A 22,614-nucleotide genomic window follows, 5' to 3' on the forward strand; every position below is an offset into this window, starting at 1 on the left:
TAACCCCTCCGTACAGTATTTTCACAATAAAAAAAAAAAAAAGATCAAACTTTATAAGTAACCATTGTATACTGTCCATATCTTGAACCTAGGGTATGATCAGCAAGTTATTACAGCAAGGATTTCTTAAAAACTTACTTCTTTACAGCTTCTCCTGGAGAAAGAGAAGTAACTACAGAGCTTCCAGGCTGCGATATGTAGAAGAGTTGTTGCTCATTTTTGGTTGGAGCTATTTTACACTCATGTTCATGGCCCCAGATAATGAGATCAATGAAGTCATCCAAAAACTGTTCTGGAATGAAGTTAGTACTTCCATGTTTACTCCTACACCAAGATTAAAAAAATAAATAAATAAATTCCTAGAAAAAAAATCTCATATTAAGTAAGTCTATATAGATCTTTAAATTCACTGCAAATAACCTTACAGGTATTTACATTAAAAATGGTTTCAGAATTAAGTCACACAAAGTAATCTTAGTTTTGATTCTTCACTGACAATCTTTAAAAAATAAGGTCATTTTACTAAAGTGGGTGAACTTAAAAACAAATTTGGGAAGCTCACTACTTTGATCAAAAATTTTCAGCTTAAGCCCAGTGCTGGGGGGTCACGCCTGTAACCCTCCCAGCTACTCAGGAGGCTGATATCTGAGGATCACGGTTCAAAGCCAGCAGGAAAATGAGACTTTTCTCTACAATTAACTAACCACCAGAAAACTGGAAGTGGCCCTGTAGCTCAGGTGGTAGAGGGCTTGCCTTGAGCTGAAGAGCTGAGGGACAGCACCCAGGTCCCGAGTTCAAACCTTACTACCAACAAAAAAATTTCAGAGCTTTACCTGTTCTGATGAATCACAAATAAGTTAAACCAAGAGTTCTCATCTTCTTTTGGTCTCAGCATTGTCACTTTTTTATTGACAAACATTCGATAGAGCCTTTCATCTGGAATGGATCCTGAAATGGGAAATTCTAGCAGTTTTATTTTCTTAGTTTGGTGTTAAAACTGAATGTATTTTGGTCCCAAATTATGTTTCTCAAAAGTATTATTATTGCATTTTACTGTTTTGAGATATGTCTGAATTTTGGAATTGCTTAAAAATAGTATCATTTGGAGCTGGGAAGGTGGCTCAGAGGTAGAATGTTTGCCTCGCCATGCATGAGGCCCTGGGTTTGATTCCTCAGCACCACATAAACAAAAAAGCCAGAAGTGGTGCTGTGGCTCAAGTAGTAAAGCACTAGCCTTGAGCTGAGGGACAGCACCCACACCCAGAGTTCAAGGCCCATGATCAAAAAAAAAAAATTTTTTTTTAATTAAAAAAAAGGAGTAAGAAGTGGCCTCTTAGGGAGAATTCTTTTGAGTGTGGTCAATGAAATAAACAGCTAATGCCGGATGTAGAACATCTAATTGGAGACAACTGTCAAGGCATGCAAAGCTAACAATAGAAAGTTAACCTACTTAGGTATCAGAGCCCAAGAACGCTGACAAAACCTGGAGGAAAAAAAAAGTTTGAACCTGGGTGCTGGTGGCTCACACCTGTAATCCTAGCTACTCAGGAGGCTGAGATCTGAGGATCACAGTTCAAAGCCAGCCCGGGGAAGGAAAGTCCATGAGACTCTTATCTCTAATAAACCACTAGAAAACCGGAAGTGGCACTGCGGCTCAAGTGGTAGGGCGCTCACCTTGAGCTGAAGAGCTGAGGGGCAGTGCCCAGGCCGAGTTCAAGCCCTACAAATGACCTCCTCCCCGCCACTCCCCCCCCCCAAAAAAAAGAGTTTGAAGAAAAAGAGATGGCAGTTTAACTTGATGGCCTAAACTACAAAAGAATGGCATGTTTAGAGGCAGAAAAGCAGTGGGGAGCAAAGAGATCAACAGCCCTCTTCTGCTCAAAACAAGATCCTCAGAAGCCTAGTAGAGATGCTTGGAAAGTGGTAAGGTAGAGAACACATCTGGAGAAGAAACCAGGATGCTAAGGAACATGCTGATTAAAAGATTATTCTAGAGTGCACAATCAAAGGGAAAGGTGTGGGATAGATACAGACCCCAACTGGGGAAGGTAGCACAGGATGAAATGACCCATTGGGAGAAAATGGTAAATGAAGAGATGTAATTTAGTTATAACTCAGATGTGCTGAGTTATAGTGTAGCTCAATTGGTGAGGCCAACTGAGATATGATTAATTTGAATGCAGAAAAAGAAACCATTTTTTGAGGGCTTCTTATTTCTAATATGCAGTGATTAAAACCAATCTTTTTGCTGTTTTTTTTTTTTGGTGGGGGGAGGGGGAGGGAGTAGGAGATACTGATGTTTTCTCTTTTTTTTGTTGTTGTTTTTGTTTTTTGTTTTTGGGTCTGGGCGTGGGTCCTGAACTCTGGGCCTGGGCACTGTCCCTCAGCTCTTCAGCTCAAGGCTAGCACTCTACCACTTGAGTCACAGCGCCACTTCCAGCTTTTTTCTTTTTGCTTATGTGGTGCTGAGGAATCGAACTCAGGGCCTCAGGCATGCAAGGCAAGCACTCTACCACTGAGCCACCTTCCCAGCCCCTGGTGTTTTCTATCTTGACTACCAAGAGTTCCCAAGCATTCAGCATTGTTCTTCATGCTTTTTTCTTTCCTGGTTTTTTGTTTTTGGGAGTTTTGGGGTCTTTGTTGTTGTTGTTATTGTTTTTGCCACTCCTGGGCCTTGAACTTGGGGGCCTGGGCACTGTCCATGAGGTTCTTTGGCTCAAGGCTAGTGCTCTATCAACTTGAGCCACAGCACTACTTCTGGACTTTTCTGTTTATGTGTTTCTGTGGAATCAAACCCAGGGCTTCATGAATGCTAGGCACACACTATACCACTAAGCACATTCCCAGCCCTTTCCTTGTTAACCTGAACTTTTCTGCCTAGGTTGGCCTGGAACCATGATCATCTAGCTCTTAGCCTCCCAAGTACTTAAGATGACAGGTGTGAATCACTTATCAGTGCTTTATCACTTTCTGCTTTATCACTTGAAAAATCACATACAGAATAATTTAAGTTAAATTAAAATAACTGATAGCTGGGTACGAGCAGGTCATGCCTGTAATCCTAGCTACTCCACAGGCTGATATCTGAGGATTGTGGTTCAAAGGCAGATCAGGCAGAAAAAAAAATACTTAAAATATACTTAAAAAGGACTTGAGAGGGCCAGGAAGGTGGCTCAGTGGTAGAATGCTTACCTTGCATGCATGAAGCCCTGGGTTCCATTCCTCAGCACCACATAAATAGAAAAAGAGCTGTGGTTCAAGTGGTAGAGTGCCTTGAGCTGAAAAACTGAGGGTCAGTACCCAGACCCAGGTCCCATGACTGACCAAAAAAAAGTACTTGAGATACAAAACTTACAAGATAATAAATGTGATCTTTCATTTTACCTACTAAACACTAAATAAATTAAAGACACTAAATAAAGCAGGGCTGCAAATGTGGCTTAGTAGAGTGCTTGCCTTGCATGAAGCCCTGGGTTTGATTCCTCAGTACTACACAAACAGAAAAGGTCAGAAGTATCACTGTGGCTCAAGTGATAGAGTGCTAGCCTTAAGCAAAAGAAGCTCAGGGACAGTGCCCAGGCCCAGAGTTCAAGCCCCAAGACTGCCAAAAAAAAAGCTAATAAAGCAAATAAGCAATTTTTTTTTTTTTTTGGTGGGGTCCGGTCGTGGGCCTAAACTCTGCCTGGGCACTGTCCCTCAGCTCTTCAGCTCAAAGCTAGCGCTCTACCACTTGAGCCACAGCACCACTTCTGGCTTTTTTCTTTTTGCTTATGTGGTGCTGAGGAATCGAACCCAGGGCCTCATGCATGCAAGGCAAGCACTCTACCACTGAGCCACCTTCCCAGCCCAGCAAATTTTTTGATACTGGAGATGATATAGCTCTAAACTTGTACTGTCCAATAGCTGTATAACACATGATACTACTACACATGAAATAAATAATTTAAAATTTTCTTGGGCTGGGAAGGTGGCTCAGCGGTAGAATGCTTGCCTTGCATGCATGAGGCCCTGGGTTCGATTCCTCAGCACCACAAAAGCAGAAAAAGCCGGAAGTGGAGCTGTGGCTCAAGTGGTAGAGCACTAGCCTTGAGCTGAGGAACAGCACCCAGGCCCCACCAGCGGCAAAAAAAAAAATTCTTTTTTTTTTTTTTTTTTTGTCGGTCGTGGGACTTGAACTCTGGGCCTGGGCGCTGTCCTTCAGCTCTTCAGCTCAAGGCGAGCGCTCTACCACTTGAGCTACAGCGCCACTTCCGGTTTTCTGGTGGTTTATTGGAGATAGGAGTCTCACGGTCTCTCCTGCCTGGGCTGGCTTTGAACCGCGATCCTCAGATCTCAGCCTCCTGAGTAGCTAGGATTACAGGCGTGAGCCACCAGTGCCCGGCAAAAAAAAAAAAAAAAAAAAAAAAATATTCTTGTAGTCCTATTAAAACTAAAATGGAAAAGTTATTTTTAACTTATCCCATTTGTTAATAATAGATTTTGATTTTTCCTTAACCTCTTAAATGTTGTGTTTAGTTTCAGCAAGCAACAATTTGAGACCAGCCATATTTCAAATGCTCAGTATTTACGAGACTAATAGTTAACATGTGTTGTACCAGACCTTTCAAAGGCTTTTAAGACCACAATTCAGTTGTGAAATTATTCTGTAATTCAACCATCAAAAAGAAAAAGCCCAAAACAATAAATAGTAAACAAAAAATTTTTTTTCACCAAAGCTGCAATTAACTAGTATGACAGCTATTGGCCCTTACTTTAAAACATTTTTAATAAAACCTTCCATCAATTTGTAGTCACTAGTAAAGAATGATCAGATTTGCTCTTTTTTTTTTTTTAAGTCAGTTGTAGGGCTTGAACTCATGGACTGGGCACTGTCCCTGTCTACTTGAGCCACGGCACCACTTCCAGTTTTTGAGTGGTTAACTGGAGATTGTAGTCTCACTGGGACTTTTCAGCCTGGGCTGGCTTTGAACCACAATCCTCAGATCTCAGCCTTCTGAGTAGCTAGGATTATGGACGTGAGCCACAAGTGCCCGCCCGGATTGTTCTACTTTTTTCACAGGGCTACAAAGTTAACTTCAAAATTTAATCTCCTAATTGTTTAAACAATTATTTGTAGACATAATAGTAAAATAAAGCCATCTTACCTAAACCATACAGAGCAATTTTTGTGCTTCCTTTTTGAAGCAAAACTGGGTTAATGTCTATCTTCTCCACAGACATTGAACGTCCAAAGTGATTTACAAATCCAGCACAACTTAAAATATCCAGAGCACAGAGTGCATCTGCCTATACAAAATAATATTGTATATAGAAGAGTAAGTGACCTGAAGAACTATCACATTACTTATTAAAGCAATATATCCTATAGGAAACATATTTCTTACATCCAAAATGAGAATATTTCCAAGTTTGGAGTCCTTACATGTCAGAATATGTGGACAGAACTTACAACTAAGCATCCTAAACCAAAAATCCAAACTGTACAAATTATCCAAAATCCAAAACTTTATAAGCAGAAACTTTCAGATTTTGGAGCAGTTTGGATTTCAAATTTTTGAATTAGGGATGTTCAACCTGTTCTTACAAAAGTGTAGCTTAAAACAGTATCCTAATCTAGACCTACAACAACTGAAATTACATACCAAATAAATGCCAAGTTAAGATCTCGTCACAAATGAAATAATTCCTTTGAAATATTAAGGCGTTACCCTCCCCCACAGTGTAACCCCCGCTTTCACTATATTTGATGTCAGTAGAACTTGTGGAGGAGATGGGGACAAACAAGTCGTTTAAGGATTCAGGTGGACCTGTTGCAACAATGAGAAGTACAAAATGTCATGTCAAAAACGAGCTTTACAATGTCGGTGTTGGGGGGGGGGGGGAAGGATTGGGTGGGGGGGAGGGGGGAGGAAAAAAACAGACAAATAAAAAAAAAAAAAAGAAATATTAAGGCGTTAAAAAAAGGGGGGAGTGGAGGTGGGCTGGGAAATTGTCTCAGTAGTAGAGTGCTTGCCTCGCATGCATGAGGCCCTGGGTTTGATTCCTCAGCACAACATAAGCAGAAAAAAGCCAGAAGTGGTGCTGTGGCTCAAGTGGTAGGGCTCTAGCCTTGAGCTATGAGGGACAGTGTCCAGGCCCAGAGTTCAGCCCCACAACCAACAACAACAAAAAAAAGAAGTATTAAGGCGTGAGCCACCAGCACCCGCATTAGCAAACATTTCTTATAGTGAGATTTTAAGAGATAAAAGCACTGGTAAACTTAGAAAGCTATGTAAATCCTACTCCTGGCGATTAACTGTTAAACTCGGCTCCAATAAATTAAAGAATGCCTAAAGAATGTCTACATTTTTTAAAAAAATCTGAAAAGCAGCATAAATGCTTATACTAATGACAACAGAAACTCAAATTGACTATAAACTAGACAAAATACAAGAATGTTTACAACAGATAATTAATGACTTCTAAAATTTCAACAAACTATAAGTAGTAATTACCCCTGTGGGATCATCATGATTGCCATGAATGCTGAAGACTGGAATTGAAATGTTGAGATTGCCATCTTGGTAGTTCACCCATGGAAACCTAAAAAAAAAAAAAAAGATAAAATTTTCTATAAAGTACAAAACATTCCCCAACATTGATGCAATAAATAGCAAATGACGCCCAGATTACAGCTTTGTATTTTTAAAATATAGTTAAGTAATTTTTAGTAATAACTATCATAGTCATTTAAACATATTTCCCTTATCCTAAAACTTTATCACTCTTCTTCCCAATCAGTTGTCCTTAATGCCTGGCGGGAGATAACCAATGAATTTCATTTTCTCATTATACACATAGTGTGTCCTTTTGAGAGATTAAAATAGATGTAATATGATATGCTTTGCTTTAGGGTCTGCCTTATTTCATTCTCCATGTTTTTCCTATTTTTCCATATTGCTGAAAGGATCAGTTACGCATTGCTTTTATTATTGAATAATATGTCACTATATGAACATATCACAATCTATTATCTCTCTACCTGTTAAAAGACTTTCATGTGTTTTCCAGAGCTAGGCTACTATAAATAAAATAGATAAATAAACCACACAAGTCTTTCTGAGTAGATATATTTCATTTCCCTTAGATAAATATGTAAGGGAATTGCTGAATTACCTTGTAATGTATGTCTAGTACTTTCTAAAAAACTGCCAAGCTATTTGTCAATGTCTGTATTTCCTTCCTTCCTTGAGAGAGAGAAGGGGGGGGAGGGAAGACAGTGACAGAGAGAGAGAGAGACAGAGACAGAGACAGAGATAGACAGAGAGAGTGTCCTGGGGTGGTTAATTGTATATAAGAGTTTCATGGACTTTCCAGGCTGGCTTTGAACTGTGATCCTGAGATCTCAGCCTCCTCAGTAGCTAGGATTACAGGTGTGAGCCATCGGTGTCTGGCTTGCCAATGTATTTTTACCATTCTACCCTCTTAAAAATCAGGGATGAGGGGCTGGGAAGGTGGCTCAGTGGTAGAGTGCTTGCCTTGCTCAAGTGCTTGCTCAAGTGGTAGAGCACTAGCCTTGAGCTAAAGAGCTGAGGGACGGTGCCCAGGCCCAGAGTTCAGGCCCCATGACCAGCAAAAGAAAACAAAATTGTTGCTCAAGGCAAGCACTCTACCACTTGAGCCACAGCGCCATTTCCAGTTTTCTGGTAGTTTATTGGAGATAACAGTTACACAGACTTTTCTGCCTGGGCTGGCTTTGAACTGTGATTCTCAGATCTCAGGCTTCTTAGTAGCTAGTTTTACTTCCAAGTATGAGCCACCAGTGCCCAGCTCTATAATTTTTGTGTAAGAATTTTCTGAACAGAGAGGAAAGCATAACAATACATATCCTTTGGAATCCAAATGACATAAATTAACAATCCCAGCTATCACCACTTTCTATCCAGGCAATTTAATCTTCTATCTATCCCTACTTCTAACCATCCAGTTCTTGTGGTAATTAATGCTAGCACTTTCTATTACACATTTTCAAAAATATGTCTCTACATGCTTAAGGATACATTTTTTTCCTTCTTACATTAATGGTGGTACCATATAGATTTCTATACTCTCCTTTAATCACTAAACATAGTTTCAAAAACATGCCATAGTGATAACCTCTATAAAGAGCTTGCTTTTACATTGGTTTGCCTATTTTCCTATATGAATTAGTTAACTGGAAGAGGAAGTTAAGCAGAATTCATACAAGGCAAAGTAAAACAGTAAGAGCTATAGGTATAGTTCAGTGGAAACTGCTTGCTTAGACTGTGCAAGGCTCTATGTTCAATCCCCAAGAATCTCTCCTCTCAAAAAAAAAAAAATCAGATAGGAAAGAATGGAGTACAATGTAATGGATAAAATTCAGAATTGCTGAACAAAAATCAAAATGCCAAGAAACAGAATTAACTCCATCACTAAATAAGACTATAAATGCTACAGACGAAGAGAAAAATCTATTTATAATAAGTATGTTAGTCTTTTTTTTTAATGCCAGTCACTATTCTATTCATTAACTTAATCTTCACAACTCTGTAAGATTGGCTATGTATTAGTTTATAAATGATGGATTAGCTGGGCACCCGGTGGCTCACACCTGTAATTCTAGCTACTCAGGAGGCTGAGATCTGAGGATCGCAGTTCAAAGCCAGCGCAAGCAGGAAAGTCCGTGAAACTCTTATCTCCAATAACTACCAGAAAACCAGAAACGGCACTGTAGCTCAAGTGGTAGAGCACTAGCCTTGAGCTGAAGAGCTGAGGGACGGTGCTTGGGCCCAGAGTTCAAGCCCCACGACTGACCAAAAAAAAAAAAAAAAAGAAATGATGGACTTGAAGTAGAATGGTTAAGTGACTGACTCAGTCCAACTAGTTACAAAACCAGGATTTGAACTCAGAACACCTAATCTAACATCTTAATTACCATGTCTCACTCCCTTTCCAGCAACTATACTTACAGTAGACTTCTCAAAAGCAATAGATAAGTGTTCACTCCTTATAGATACTCCATTACAAAAATTACCATAAGCTATTTCAGAAAAAGCAAAGTACCCAGGAATGGTGGTACTCAACTATAATTGTAGCCTCTTGGAAAGCTGAAAGAGGACCTTAACTTCAAGGGCTCTCTGGGCAACACAGTGAACCCCCACCTCAAAAAAGAAAGTAAAAAGGATTGGCTCAGGGGCTGAGGCTTTGTTTGGCACATGTGAGGCCCTAGGTTCCATCCCAACTTGGGGGATGGAATATAAGAAACAATAGTAAAGAAAAAGGCAAATACAGAAGTGGCGCTGTGGCTCAAGTGGTACAGTGCTCGCCTTGAGCTGAAGAGCGCAGGTACAGCGCCCAAGTCCAGAATTCAAGCCCCATGACCAACAACAACAAAAAAAGGCAAATATGTCTATAGGTCTGTTGGGGTAAAGAAAGCAGTTTAAAAAGAGAGTATACTTCAAAAATAAGATGAATGAAAAGGAAACATAAGTAAAATAATGTTAAATGTTACAGAAATCTTTTAGAATGCAATTCTAAATAAAATCACTAATCACAAGAAAAGTTAAAAATAGACATTTCTTACAAAAATCTCAAAGTTTGTCTCCCAAAATAATTTTTAATGTTTCTCCCAAAATATTAATAACATATATTCCTAGTCTGATTATTTCTCCCTCCAGAAGTAGAATTGAATTCCCCTCCCTCTGAGCATGGGCTGGACTTAGATACTACTCACTTATACATAGAAAGGGAGAAGTAACTTTACCCTGAAGAAACCTGGCAGTCACCTCCACAACCAAACCATCAATGTTAAACCTCATCAATAAAAACTCCTATCTATGCATATACCTACTGACACTATCAAATGAGCCTCATTCCCCACTATTCCAATGTACAGAAAAACAAGAGAACATAAAACAGTTACAAAAATGCTTGACCAGTACTTTTCAAAAGTACCATCATAAGAGACAAAGAAAGAAAGAGAACCACCGGGCGCCGGTGGCTCACGCCTGTAATCCTAGCTACTCAGAGGCTGAGATCTGAGAATCCCGGTTCAAAGCCAACCCAGGCAGGAAAGTCCATGAAACTCTTATCTCCAATAAACCACCAGAAAACTGGAAGTGGCACTGTAGCTCAAGTGGTAGAACGTTAGCCTTGAGCTGAAGAGCTGAGGGACAGAGCTCAGGCCCAGAGTTCAAGCCCCACGACTGACCAAAAAAAAAGAATGCGAACTTGACACAGGAAGGAAATTTAGAAACATTCAATTAAATGTAATGTGTATCTTGAACAGTAATCAAGAAAAAACAATGGTTTCTTTATAAGGCTCTGGAGGAATACTACTAGAATAAGATAAACAAGTACATATCTTCAAGAAAATGAATGATATTTGACTACATCAAACTTAAATCTTAACAAAAAAGCCCATTAAACAAAGTCAAAAGACAAGCTGCTATTAAATATATATATATACATGATTAATACAGGCTTATTATGTTGAATATGTAATTTCTGCAAATCAGGTATGAAAAGACAAAAATTGCAATTTTCACGTTAAATTATGATTATGAACAGAAGAAGACAGCAAGGAGGAGAAAGAAATCTAAGGAGTGTGATAAAAGGATAAGATTGATCAAACACGTGTGGAGATATAACAAAGAAATCCACCCCACACACCGTATTACAATACAAGCTAATAAAATGTAAGAAGACATGTAACCCCTAGTATTAAATGCAGACTAACACAATGGTATACAGAAAATTCAAAGAATTACATTTGATATGAAACCAGACTACATGGAAGATTTAATGGTTGTTAATGTGTGTATCACAAAGAAATCACACCTAAGTTAACACCCACTTGAATACATAAATATACTTACTTACTAAAACCAAAGTTGACTGACTGATCACTGATGATTTCAAACTGCACAGGACGATCACCCATACAATATTTTCTTAGTAACTCAAGGCAGGTATGCAATGTTTTCCTTGAGGGCTTATTTTCATGAAAAAGATCACCACCTAACAAAATGAAATCCACCTAATAAATGGAAAATGGTATTAAAATAGTTTTAAAGGCAAAAAAAAAGAAAGAAAGAAAATCACAGATAAAAGAGAAAAGAAAAAGTTTTGTTTCAAGGCATAATTCCATTCCTTGGGAGGCTGGGGTAGAAGGATGATGAATTCATTAAAGGCCAACCCAGCTTCCAATGCTCTTGTACACAGAAAACTTGTCTCAAATCTCTGCTTCCAGAACAATATAAAAAATTGTATTTAAACCCAGGCACTCATGGCTCAAGCCTATAATCCTAACTGCTCAGGAGGCTGACATCTAAGGACTGTCATTCAAAGCCAGCCTACACAGGAAAGTCTTGGGACTCTTATCTCCAATAAATGCACAAAAAGCCTAAAGTAGAGCTGTGGCTCAAGTAGTAGACTGCTAGCCTTGAGAAAAAAAACCTCAGGGAGAACAGCCAAATCCTGAGTTCAAGCCCTAGGATGGGAGTGTGTAGGCACACACATGCACATACTGGACACACACATTTTAAAAGACATTATTAACAATGTTCAATAGGAAGTGTACTCATTACCTTACTCATGTAACTGTAACCCTCTGTATAGTATCTTTACAATAAAAAATTTTAAAAAAAGACATTATTAAATGTCTGAAATTTTGAAACCTTATGTTTCATTTACTCAAATGACCTTTCAATTTGGACCTTTCAAATCAAGACAATTAAGCTGACTCTTAGATTTGAGTTGTTAGTGAACAGATATCATTTATGCAAAATTTAAAAAGTTCTAGAGATTAACTGTACAGCAATATGAATGCACCTAATACTATGATACTGCACACTTTAAGGTCAGTAAGTTTTATATTCATTCTACAACAATGTAAACATTAAAAGATATTTTTTAATATTTTAAAGGACTTTAAATGATTTTTTTAGTTATTTTAAGGGCTTGACTCACTTCTGTTTGTATTCCTGCCAAAAGTGCGGAACCTATATCTAATCATAAGGAAATGTTATCCAGACATATCCAATTTGAGGACTATTGAGCATAATAACCAGCCTGAACTTTAAAAACATCAGGGCCATGAAAGACAAAGGCAAGCAAATGTACTAGATTAAAAGAGAATGCCAATTAAATATAACACTTAATTCTGGCTTGAGTCCTGGACACAACCTATAGACAATCTTGCAGCATCTTAAAACTAAAGGAAATTTTGGTATGTGTGCTACGGTTAACCATGGAATTTATTCTCAAACACAGAGGAAGGTTAAGAAGGAGATTAGGAAGATGGAAGAGGAACTGAGGGAGAGGAAAAATTGAGAGGGGCCGGGCGCTGGTGGCTCACACCTGTAATCCTAGCTACTCAGGAGGCTGAGATCTGAGGATCTCGGTTCAAAGCCAGCCCGGGCAGGAGAGACCGTGAGACTCCTATCTCCAATAAACCACCAGAAAACCGGAAGTGGCGCTGTAGCTCAAGTGGTAGAGCACTCGCCTTGAGCTGAAGAGCTGAGGGACAACGCCCAGGCCCAGAGTTCAAGCCCCACGACCGACCAAAAAAAAAAAAAAATTGAGAGGCAGAAAGTGAAAGAATAAAACAAAAAAAGAGGGGAGAAATAAAATGAGATAAAACCAGGCACCAGTAGCTCATCCTAGCTACTCAGGAGACTGAGATCTGAGGATCACTGTTCAAAGCCATCCCAGGCAGGAAAGTCCATGAGACTCTTATCTCTTGTAAACTACTCAAAAAAGGCTTACATAGTGCTGTGGCTCATATGATGGAGCATTAGCCTTGAACACAGAGAGGTTTAGGGACAACTGAGTTCAAGCCCAAGGATGGGGAAAAAAAGAAAATTAGATAAAATGTTAAAAATCTGGGTTTTAGTACAAAATTCTTGGTAATAAGAGAGTTTCTTTCTTTTTTTTTTTTCTGTAAGGCAGATTATTTCAAAATTGTTCCAGCATGAGGATACTGGAGAGAAGGGAACAGTGAAGAGTAATGGATTTGAGAAAAAGTATTGAAAATGAAAAGGAAAGGGGAATGAAGTCCAAAGAAACTTGGCCTCTGAGAGAATTGTTTTAGGGCTTAAGAGTCACAAAAGAAAAAATACATGCAAGATTCTGTGGGAAGGAATATACCTGCTTTGTTAGTTTTTCTGCCCCAAGCAAAAAAGAATGTATCTTTAAAAGAGATAAAAGCAGCCATTCCTTCACTCAATAAATTTATAAATGTAGTGAGCCAAACCCACCTGCTAGTCACCTAACCTACTGCTTCTTAGATCCTTTCTAGGTATGAGGATATAGTATAAAGAAGCAGAAAAAAAGCTTGAGCATCATGGTACAGCCTGTAATCCTAACTTCTTAGAAGGTAGAAGATCAAGAGCTCCAGTCCAGCCCATGTAAACTTAATGAGATCCTGCAACAAAAAGGTTTGGGAGCATGACACAAGTGGTAGGGTGCTTTCCTACCAAGCACGAGTACTGGGTTTAACTCCAGTACTGCCAACATCAACAACAAAAGACTATTTTCAGAGTTCTACTTTAAGTAATGTTATAGAGTTCCTGGAGATATCAAAGAATCCTCTTCAAAAAAGCAAAATGTGACCTGAGAAGTCAGCCCCTCTAAGAGCAGGGGCTGCAGCAGGGAATCCAACCTACACTGTTGTGGAATGGAACATGCCTGCATGGACAGAGCAGGATACACCAGGCCAGATCAAGTTAGTCTTGTAGTTTCAATTTATTCTAGAATTAACAGGAGGCCACTTGGGAGATTTTAAGCAGCACAGTGACAGAATTTGACTTATGATTTTAAAAGTGAATGGATATAGGGGAAAACAATGAAAATGGAAAGACAAATGGGCAACAGTCTAGGAAAAAGAATGACCAAAGATATGTGTGTGTGTGTTTGAATGAAGGGCCTCACACTCTCACTGGTATTTTCGTGTGTGTGTGTGTGTGTGTGTGTGTGTGTGTGTGTGTGTGTGTGTGTGTGTGTGTGTGTGTGTGTGTGTGTGTGTGTTTGAATGAAGGGCCTCACACTCTCACTGCTATTTTCTCTGAAGGCTGGTGCTCTACCACTTAAACCACACGTTGAATTCCAGCTCTTTGGTGGTTATTGGTTATTAAAAGTCTCATGAACTTTTCTGCCCTGGCTGACTTCAAATCTCACTCCTTAGATCTCAGTAGCTAGAATTACAGCTGGGAGATACTAGTACCTGACATAAATTTTGTACTAATTTTATAGATATGAAGATAGACTAGGCAGACAGATGCTCAGGAAGAACAAAAGGACAGATAAAACTGAATAGAAAATCTCCAGAAAAGTTAAGGCTGGATGTGTGGTGTTGTGTCAGGCAGCATCACTATCCACACGGACATTTCTCCCAGCTCTGCTCCATCTCTCCAGACAAGACCCCATGGAGAAAGAGAATTGGACATGAAGTAAGGAGGTCAGGTCTGGCTGGTACCATATTGGCCACATGGGGGATGGCAGGATCTGGCATTTGTCTTCATGCTGGGGGAAGGAAATGTCCCCACCTCCCAGGTGAGGGGTATGTCCAGATCCCTGGAGGCAGAGGCAGGCACTTGGCTGATAGGTTACTGAATTTGTCAATCAAGTACCTGGGACTGGGAATTTCCTTTGGACCTGCCCCCTGCACTGATCCTATTTAGGCCTAGACCAGCACTGGTGCCATTAAGCCATGCCACGTGTGTCTCCATGATCAGGTCTGTCTCCTGTCTTCAGTCTCGTCTCAGGTCATCATGGCATCCCAATTCAGCTCTAATAGAGAGCTGAACTGGTTTGTTGCTATTGTTTTTGTTCATTCTTTCCTTGCTAGCCTGTTTCCTGACCATGTTATGTATATTTGGGGGCTGCAGGCCTTTGTTACTATGGGCAACCAGCAGACTGCTTAGTCTTGTAATAAAGACTCTAAAATTCCACCTACCTAAATGTGGCTTTGCTAAGTTACCTTACAACAGACACAAACTACCAGGCCAATCACATAAAACTCTCCTATTGTCTCAAGGAAGAAAAAGAGGAGATTACTGGGGCTGTTGTTTTTGCTAGTATACAGGGATTTCTCAGTGCAATCCAAGAGCCACAAGTCGGGAATCTCTGAGAAATTACTAAAATTGAGAAACAGCTGGGCACAGTGGCTCACACCTGTAATCCTAGCTACTCCGGAGGCTGAGATTTGATGATCACGGATAAAAGCCAACCCAGGCAACAAAAGTCCTTAAGATGCTTATTCCCAATTAACCAGAAAAAAAAAAAAGAGTAGCTGTGGTGCAAATGGTAGAGTGAGACTTGATAGGGACAGCACCCAGACCCTGAGTTCAAGCCCCAGGAATGGCACAAAAAAATAATAAAAATAAAATAAAATAATTGGAAATCAGGACTCAAAGCTATATTTTGGCAAGCAACAAGATATCTTAAGAACGACCATGTGTGACTTATAATTGGAACTTTGATTGTTAGATATAATAAAAAAAAAGTTAAGCTGGAAATATTAGTTTGCAGGTCACCAATATTTATGTTTACTCTTCAGTTCTCTCTCAGCTCTAGACTGACACTTAATTACCTGCTAGAGTAAGTGTAAATAAAAAATTCATTAATGTAAATAAAAGTCCACTCTCCACACACACACACACACACACACACACACACACACACAACTCTCTCTCTCACACAGAAATAGTCATGGGGCTTGAACTCTGAGCCTGGGCATTGTCCCTGAGCTCTTCAGCTCGAGGTAAGCACTCTACCACTTGAGCCACAGTGCCACTTTCAGTTTTCTGGTGATCAATTGAAGATAAGAGTCTCATGGACTTTCCTGTCCAGGCTGGCTTTGAACCACAATCCTCAGATCTCAGCTTCCTGAGTAGCTAAGATTACAGGCATGAGCCATCGGTGCCTGGCTCTCCACATAATTTTGATGTGTGTGGTACTGAAGGCTTTCAGGGCCTTTACCACTTTAGTCACACCCCTAGTTTTGTTTTTCGGAGGTCTTGTTAATTTTGCCTGGGCTGGCCCCAAATCACAATCCCCCTACGTCTGCTTGCTTCAGGAGTTGCAGGGAACATAGGTGTTTCTGTGCCCAGCTCGCTTTTGAGATAGGGTCTCATTAAGTTTTACACATACTAAGCTTGAACAGTGATTCTCCTATTTCTGCCTCCCAAGAAGCTGGGATTATAGGTGTACGAGTGGCATTCACTCATTGTTTCACATTCTTATTTCTACTATGGTATCATCATTCACTCTCAGACTCAACATAGTTGAGACACTGTAATACCTTTCCCCTCATTCTCAAGCCCTCAAAATTAATCAAAGTTTGCCAAGCCTATTTTTTGTATTTCTCCCATTCACTTCCTTCCTTCCCATCCTGAATGCCACAATTTTTTTAAAGCCCCAATTAAGTCTCCACAAATCATACTGTAATGCTCCTGCTGAGAGACTAAATTCTTACAAATTGCACATTCTAGCAGTTGAAGCCTTCCTTAATGTAGTTCATACCCTTCTTTTTAAGACTTTCAGCACACATTGCATGTAAGTGAACCAAACCTACCTACCAGTCACCTAATATAACTCAGAAAATGTCTCACATCAGGGCCCTAACTCCTGCTTCACCTAGAGCATACATTCTCTATGCTCTCTCAGTCACAAAGACTATGTTTCCTTGAAAGTTTTATGGCGCTTATTACATATTGCATATGAGTATTCTAGATATGCCTTATCTCCCATTATGGCCTGCGTATGTTCTTTAAAAACAAAACCATGAAAATAATCTTCTCATTTCAAGTAGAAGTTGCCATAGTATTATCACACTTATTTTAAGTACTTTGTAAGGATTTATAAACCTTAAGACTGCTTACCAAAGTACTTCTTGAATCAGAACACACAGCACACAAAATTATCAGGCAATGTGAGCATGTGCGGGAACCTTTAACAGTAACTCTAACTTAGGAGAAAAGAGAACCTGTGGACTAAGGAAAGATAGCCGAAATCAAAGAAATGTGAATCAAACTTACTTCATTTTCTTGGGCAAGTCTTAATATTTCATCAAATGTGACAAATGTGTCAGGTCCTCTCACTGCATCTTTCTCCATAAATCCAAGATGAATATCCGTAGCAACTAAGATTTTAAATGTATTTTCATCATCACTGAAAAACAGTGCAGTGTTTTTTTAAAGTTCAACGTTAAAAGTATTAATAGTACAGTCTATTCAAGAAATCTGAGTATAGGGCTGGGAAGGTGGCTCAGTGGTAGAGCACTTGCCTTGCAAGCATGAGGCCCTGGGTTCGATTCCTCAGCACCACATAAGCAAAAAGAAAAAAGCCAGAAGTGGCACTATGGCTCAAGTGGTAGAGCGCTAGCCTTGAGCTGAAGAGCTGAGGGACAGCGCCCAGGCCCAGAGTTCAGGCCCCATGACCGGAAAAAAAAAAAAAAAAAGAAAAGAAATCTGAGTATAGTCAAGCAAATTGGGACTTTAGCATAAAATCACAGCAGTTATGCAGTAAAATCACTTTTCTAGCCGTAAACTTGGGTCTGAAAATTGGAAGTATTCAACAGATCTTTAATATCAGATAGTTTTCCTGATCATGAACTTAATACAGAATGTGTACAAATTTTTAAAAGGTTCTATTAACTTCTCAAAAAGTTATAACTTTATTAAAACAGATACATATATAGGTATATATATAGATATATCTCCCAGACCTTAAATCCTGCTGTTTTAATACTCCATTCTACCACCAAAAAAAAAAAAAAAAAAAAAAAAAAAACTTCTATCCTGATTTGGTGTTTTAGAATACCAAAAAGAAAAATCATCAAAAAGAAAAAAATTACTCCAGGATTCCAATATATAGCTACATAGTCCCTTAAGTTAGTAACATATGGTATAGATTTCTAAACACTGGGAGTGTTCTTTGTGATGACTAACACTTCTGCTCATAGTTGTTATTTTTGTCTACTAAATAAGTTTTTTCTTTTTGACATACTAGCTCTTGGACTCAGGCCCTTAGAGTTGACAGACAAGGGCTTTAGTTATTGGGCTATGGCTCCCAGTCCAATTTTCTCTTAAGGTGATCATGGTTCATAGATTTCAGATACTCAGAAAGATTCCAGAAGTTAACAGGCTTACAGTGGATCTGCAGGACTCATTTTTATGGTCGGTATAGAACCTCTAGGACAGGCTTCTCTCGGCGTATTCTTGGGTCATGTGTTCATAGGTCAGCAAAGAGGCACTTAATTTCAAATTCTAAAATAAAAACAATTATAACACGTTTTTAAGTGGAAAAAAGGCTTCACATATATTCTATTTTACCAACATGAATTAAGACTACAGAGCAGTCTGTTCCTAGCCAAGCAGACTGGCAATTCTGAAAGTCTTACGATCTTCTAAGAACCTTACGTTTAATAGGCTAAGAAAACATTGTATTTCCGATGCCACTCCAACTTCACTATCACGATTAAGCTATCTCATCTTCACCTTCCTTGCTTTTAATGTGAAATTAGTGTTAAGTTAAATGAATGGGCAAAGAAAGGATCGAATACGGTTCAGGTTCAACACATAACCCGGGATAGAGAGAAACATCCGTTTCCTGCCGGAGCACAGGGTTTGGTTTCGTTTGGTAAGATAAGTTAGCTACTGGGAGGGATGGACCCCAGGTTTGAAGCCGGAACACACATGTGGTTCGAAGCTACACTGCCAGTGCCAGCGGGACCCGGGCTACCGGGTCCGCCGTCCGGGCTGCGTCTACTTCCGGCCCAGGACGAGCCTCGCGGGCCCCCCGGCAGCAGAGGGCCCGGCCGCTGGGCTGAGGGTTGGACCGGACCGCGGGGCCCTCCCGCCGGCCACTCCGGCCCGGCTCAGGGCACCAGCAAACCCGAGAGACAGAGGATACCTGCACCAGGTGCTCCGAAGCCCACCTCGGGGGCTCGAAGGAGTCCCACGACCCCGGAAATGCAGGTGCTAGTCGTCTGAGCAGCGACGCGCCCGATTTCGCCCGCCCGCCAGGCCACCTTCCCCCACGAGCCGCAGCGGAGGCTTCTCGCGAGACCTCTTTCAAAACGAGGGCGCCTCAGGCTCCCTGGATTCTCATTGGCTGTCTACCCCGGAGGGGGCGGGGCGGAGGCACCGCGGAAGCGGAAGTGCGGGAAAGCCAGGCCTCTTCCTGGGTCATTCACACACACCGGCCGCCCCCTCCCAGTAGAGCTGAGTTAGAAGTGGGAGCGTCCTCATGCGAACCCCGGGAAAGCGTCGTGACTCGAGTCCGTGGCCCGCGCTCTCGGACGTTTGGAAAGGCGCACAAACAGCTCCTGTGCGGATGCGCAGTGTATTTTAATTAAATCATTTTAGTTCTCATTTCAAGTGTTTGTCTGTGTGTTGGGGGGGGGGGGGATCACTGTCCCTGAGTGTGCTTTTGCTCAAGGCTAGCACTGTACTACTTGAGCCACAGCTCCGCTTCTGGCTTCTTGGAACCTCAGCCCTGCTCCTGCTGTTTCCGTCTCTGCTTTGGCCCATCATGAGACAAGCAGCTCTGCTCCACCAAGTGCTCTTCTCCATGAGGTTCTTCCTTACCACAGGCCCGAAGCTCTGAAACCAAGAGCCAAAGTAAGTCATGTCTATGTGTGTGTGTGTGTCTGACTGTCCGTATATGTGTTGATGTGCCAGTACTGGGTTTGAACTCAGGGCCTGGCTTAGATTTGTCAGCCTGGGCTGGCTTCAAACCATGGTCCTCAGATCTCACCCTCACGAGTAGCTAGGATTACAGGTATGAGCCACCAGTGTCCAGCAATCTTTTCTTCTTCAAGTTTATTTTCTCAGCTATTGTCGTAGCAAGCTGACACACTATGTACACAGAATCAGAGTAAGCTAGAGTAACTCCTTTTATGACCTAGCATATTATCTGTCGTGTCAAATGTGTTATGTGCTCTTTTTCTTTGTGCCATTCCTGGGACTTGAACTCAGAGCCTGTGTGCTGTCACAGGCTCAAGGCTACCATTCTACCACTTGTGCCATACTGCCACTTACAATGTTTTGGTGGTTGATTGGAAATTATAAGAGATAAGAGTCTCATGGACTTTCTTGCCTGGCTGTATTGAATATGGATCCTTAGATCTCAGCTCCTTGATTAACTAAAATCATAGACATGATCCGCCAGTGCCAAGCCTCCTGTGCTCCTTAGAAGAATTCATCTTACTTGATACAGTGTATCTTTTTTGTTGTTGTTGTTGTTGTTCTTGGTCGTGGGGCCTGAACTCTGGGCCTGGGCGCTGTCCCTCAGCTCTTCAGCTCAAGGCTAGTGCTCTACCACTTGAGCCATAGCGCCACTTCCAGCTTTTTCTGCTTATGTGGTGCTGAGAAATCGAACCCAAGGCCTCATGCATGCAAGGCAAGCACTCTACCACTGAGCCACCCTCCCAGCCCACAGTGTACCTTTTTTAAAAACTAACTTCCTATCTTACTGATAAAACACTGAAGGTTTTTCCCTTAGTTCAGGAATAAGAAAATGATGTATGCTGACATACATCTTATTTATCATTATACTGAAAGTTCTGGTTGAGACAACAGAATCACCTTCCTTGGTGATTCTGGTGTGAACTTTGAAGACCAGAATGCTGGCAAAAATGCAGACAAGTCTGCTCACAATTTTCAAGTGGAAATGAAGACTACTGGGAGTTGGACTAGAGTCTTTCATCTCAGTTTTGGCAAGAAATTTACCTACACTTTGTCTGTGTCCTGAGATCATAAATAAAACTGACTTTAAAGTAATAAAACTAATGAATTTGGCAAAGGAAATTTCAAGACAACATGGCATTGGGTTTGGAGCATAGATGTTGCTTGCTGGCTGCTTTTAGCCAGGTTTACAGTGAGAACTGGAGCAGGAAGCAGAGCAAGAAGATTTTTAAAATATGCAGTTTGGTCAGGAAATGAGTGTCTTTATAGTTGTGAACACTGAAGTCACATTTATTAAAGAGAATCATGCCATTAAAAAGGCCATCCTCACCCTAATAATATAATAAACTTTCTTACCACACATTCTCACCCTATAACCTAATAAACTTTCCTATCACCTTTACTACACTTTACAAGTTACTGAAATTATCTCTTGGATACAGGGATGGAGACAGAGAGGTGCACTGGTGTTCCGTAACACTTTTTGTGCTGTGATTCAGGTGGAATGTCTGTTTCTAGGCAAGCACTCTACCACTGAACCACCTTCCTAGCCCCTGGAATGTCTGTTTCTGATTAGGATTCCTTCTTGTGTGTAGCTACTATATTTGCTTGTTTCTGACTGGGATCCACAGAAGGAAAACTCACCATCTTCCCTCCTCATACGTGGGGTTAAGATATACCAAGTTACGCTGTCTCCAGGCTGCGGACACTGGTACTCTTGATTCTGACTCGGATCTAAGGTGTCTGTATTTGCAGGAGGATTGCACCATCCTCCCTGGCTTTGTCCAGGTTCAGACATACTTGTTCACTGCTCTACAGGTTTTTCTTCTGTTGGATGCTGACTGATTTCTTTTCCTCACTCAATATTATCTTTGGGCAGCTCAGCTTACGCTTAGGTATAACTTGAAATTCCTTCTAGGAGCTGCCTATTTTCCTTCAAGGTCATTAAGTACCAGATGCCTCCTTTTTCCTACTAGAAAATCTGCTCACTCAGATTTCCAGCCTTCCCATAGCAGGATTGGGCTTACTTTTCCCTTGTTAGACAATGAACATGGCCACAGGGAAACACAGACATTGGAAGAAATAGAGGTATGGGGAAGGAGCTACACAACACATGTCCTGGTTACTAGAAGTATGTTTTGAAAGTGCCTCTCATTGGTTTACCTGCCTTGTGGGCTATAGTGATGAGCTGTCCTAAACATAAGCTCTAGCTGCAAGTGTCTCTATAGGAGGGACACTATGTCTAGACAATAGCAGGAGCCATCTTCCTTTGAGACACACTATCACTATCTACACACTCACCCCTCTGCTGCATTCTTTATAAGGTGGCATGGCCAACTTACAACTAGCCTTGACAGCACATTGTCTTGATCTTTTCTGCTGTAATTCTTTTTTTTTTTGCCAGTCATGGGCCCAGAACTCTGGGTCTGCGCCACTGTCCCTGAGCTCTTCAGCTCCAGGATAGTGCTCTACCACTTGAGCCACAGTGCCACTTCTGGCTTTTTCTGCTTATGTGGTACTGAGGAATCGAACCCAGGGCCTCATGAATGCAAGGCAAGCACTCTACCACTGAGCTACCTTCCCAGCCCCTGTAATTCTTCTAAATGGTTTGACCTGCCTTGTGTCTAGTTCTTTGTGTCCCTATCACAGGACCTAGACCTACAGAAAGGTTGTCAGATGTGTCTGTCTATTCAGGACATCATAGGATATCCCTGCTTCTCTTCTGTTCCTCACTACAGTTTTATAGACCCCCCTGGCCCTTTTCCCTCTTTCTGGCACTATGTGGGTTCAGCCATCTACTTTATAGGACTGGTGTGTCATTAGTCAAAATGGATCCTTATCTGTTTCTGAGAAGAACTTCACATTTAAAACTCTACCAAGGAGCTGGAAAGGTGGCTCAGTGGTAGAGCGCTTGCCTTGCATG

At 40.9% G+C, this 22,614-nt stretch overlaps 1 protein-coding gene across 2 annotated transcripts in view; it reads right to left on the reverse strand.

Annotated features, from left to right (window-relative positions):
* Mre11 (MRE11 homolog, double strand break repair nuclease) overlaps nucleotides 1-19,044 on the reverse strand; it is a 62,801-nt gene extending 43,757 nt beyond the window's left edge. For both annotated transcript variants that reach the window (XM_042685246.1, XM_042685245.1), the window contains exons 1-8: nucleotides 18,916-19,044; nucleotides 18,153-18,269; nucleotides 17,040-17,172; nucleotides 10,878-11,038; nucleotides 6,495-6,582; nucleotides 5,145-5,286; nucleotides 834-948; nucleotides 139-324 (exon numbers count right to left, since the gene is read on the reverse strand). In XM_042685246.1, coding sequence (XP_042541180.1) covers nucleotides 139-324; nucleotides 834-948; nucleotides 5,145-5,286; nucleotides 6,495-6,582; nucleotides 10,878-11,038; nucleotides 17,040-17,172; nucleotides 18,153-18,172 — 845 coding nt within the window. In that variant the 5' untranslated portion in view covers nucleotides 18,173-18,269; nucleotides 18,916-19,044. The remainder of the gene's footprint in view (nucleotides 1-138; nucleotides 325-833; nucleotides 949-5,144; nucleotides 5,287-6,494; nucleotides 6,583-10,877; nucleotides 11,039-17,039; nucleotides 17,173-18,152; nucleotides 18,270-18,915) is intronic.
* Nucleotides 19,045-22,614: the final 3,570 nt, after the last annotated feature.

Source organism: Dipodomys spectabilis, unplaced genomic scaffold (genome assembly GCF_019054845.1).
Source record: "Dipodomys spectabilis isolate Male_0828 unplaced genomic scaffold, ASM1905484v1 ptg000094l, whole genome shotgun sequence".
In the NCBI taxonomy this organism is placed as follows: Eukaryota; Metazoa; Chordata; class Mammalia; order Rodentia; family Heteromyidae; genus Dipodomys; species Dipodomys spectabilis.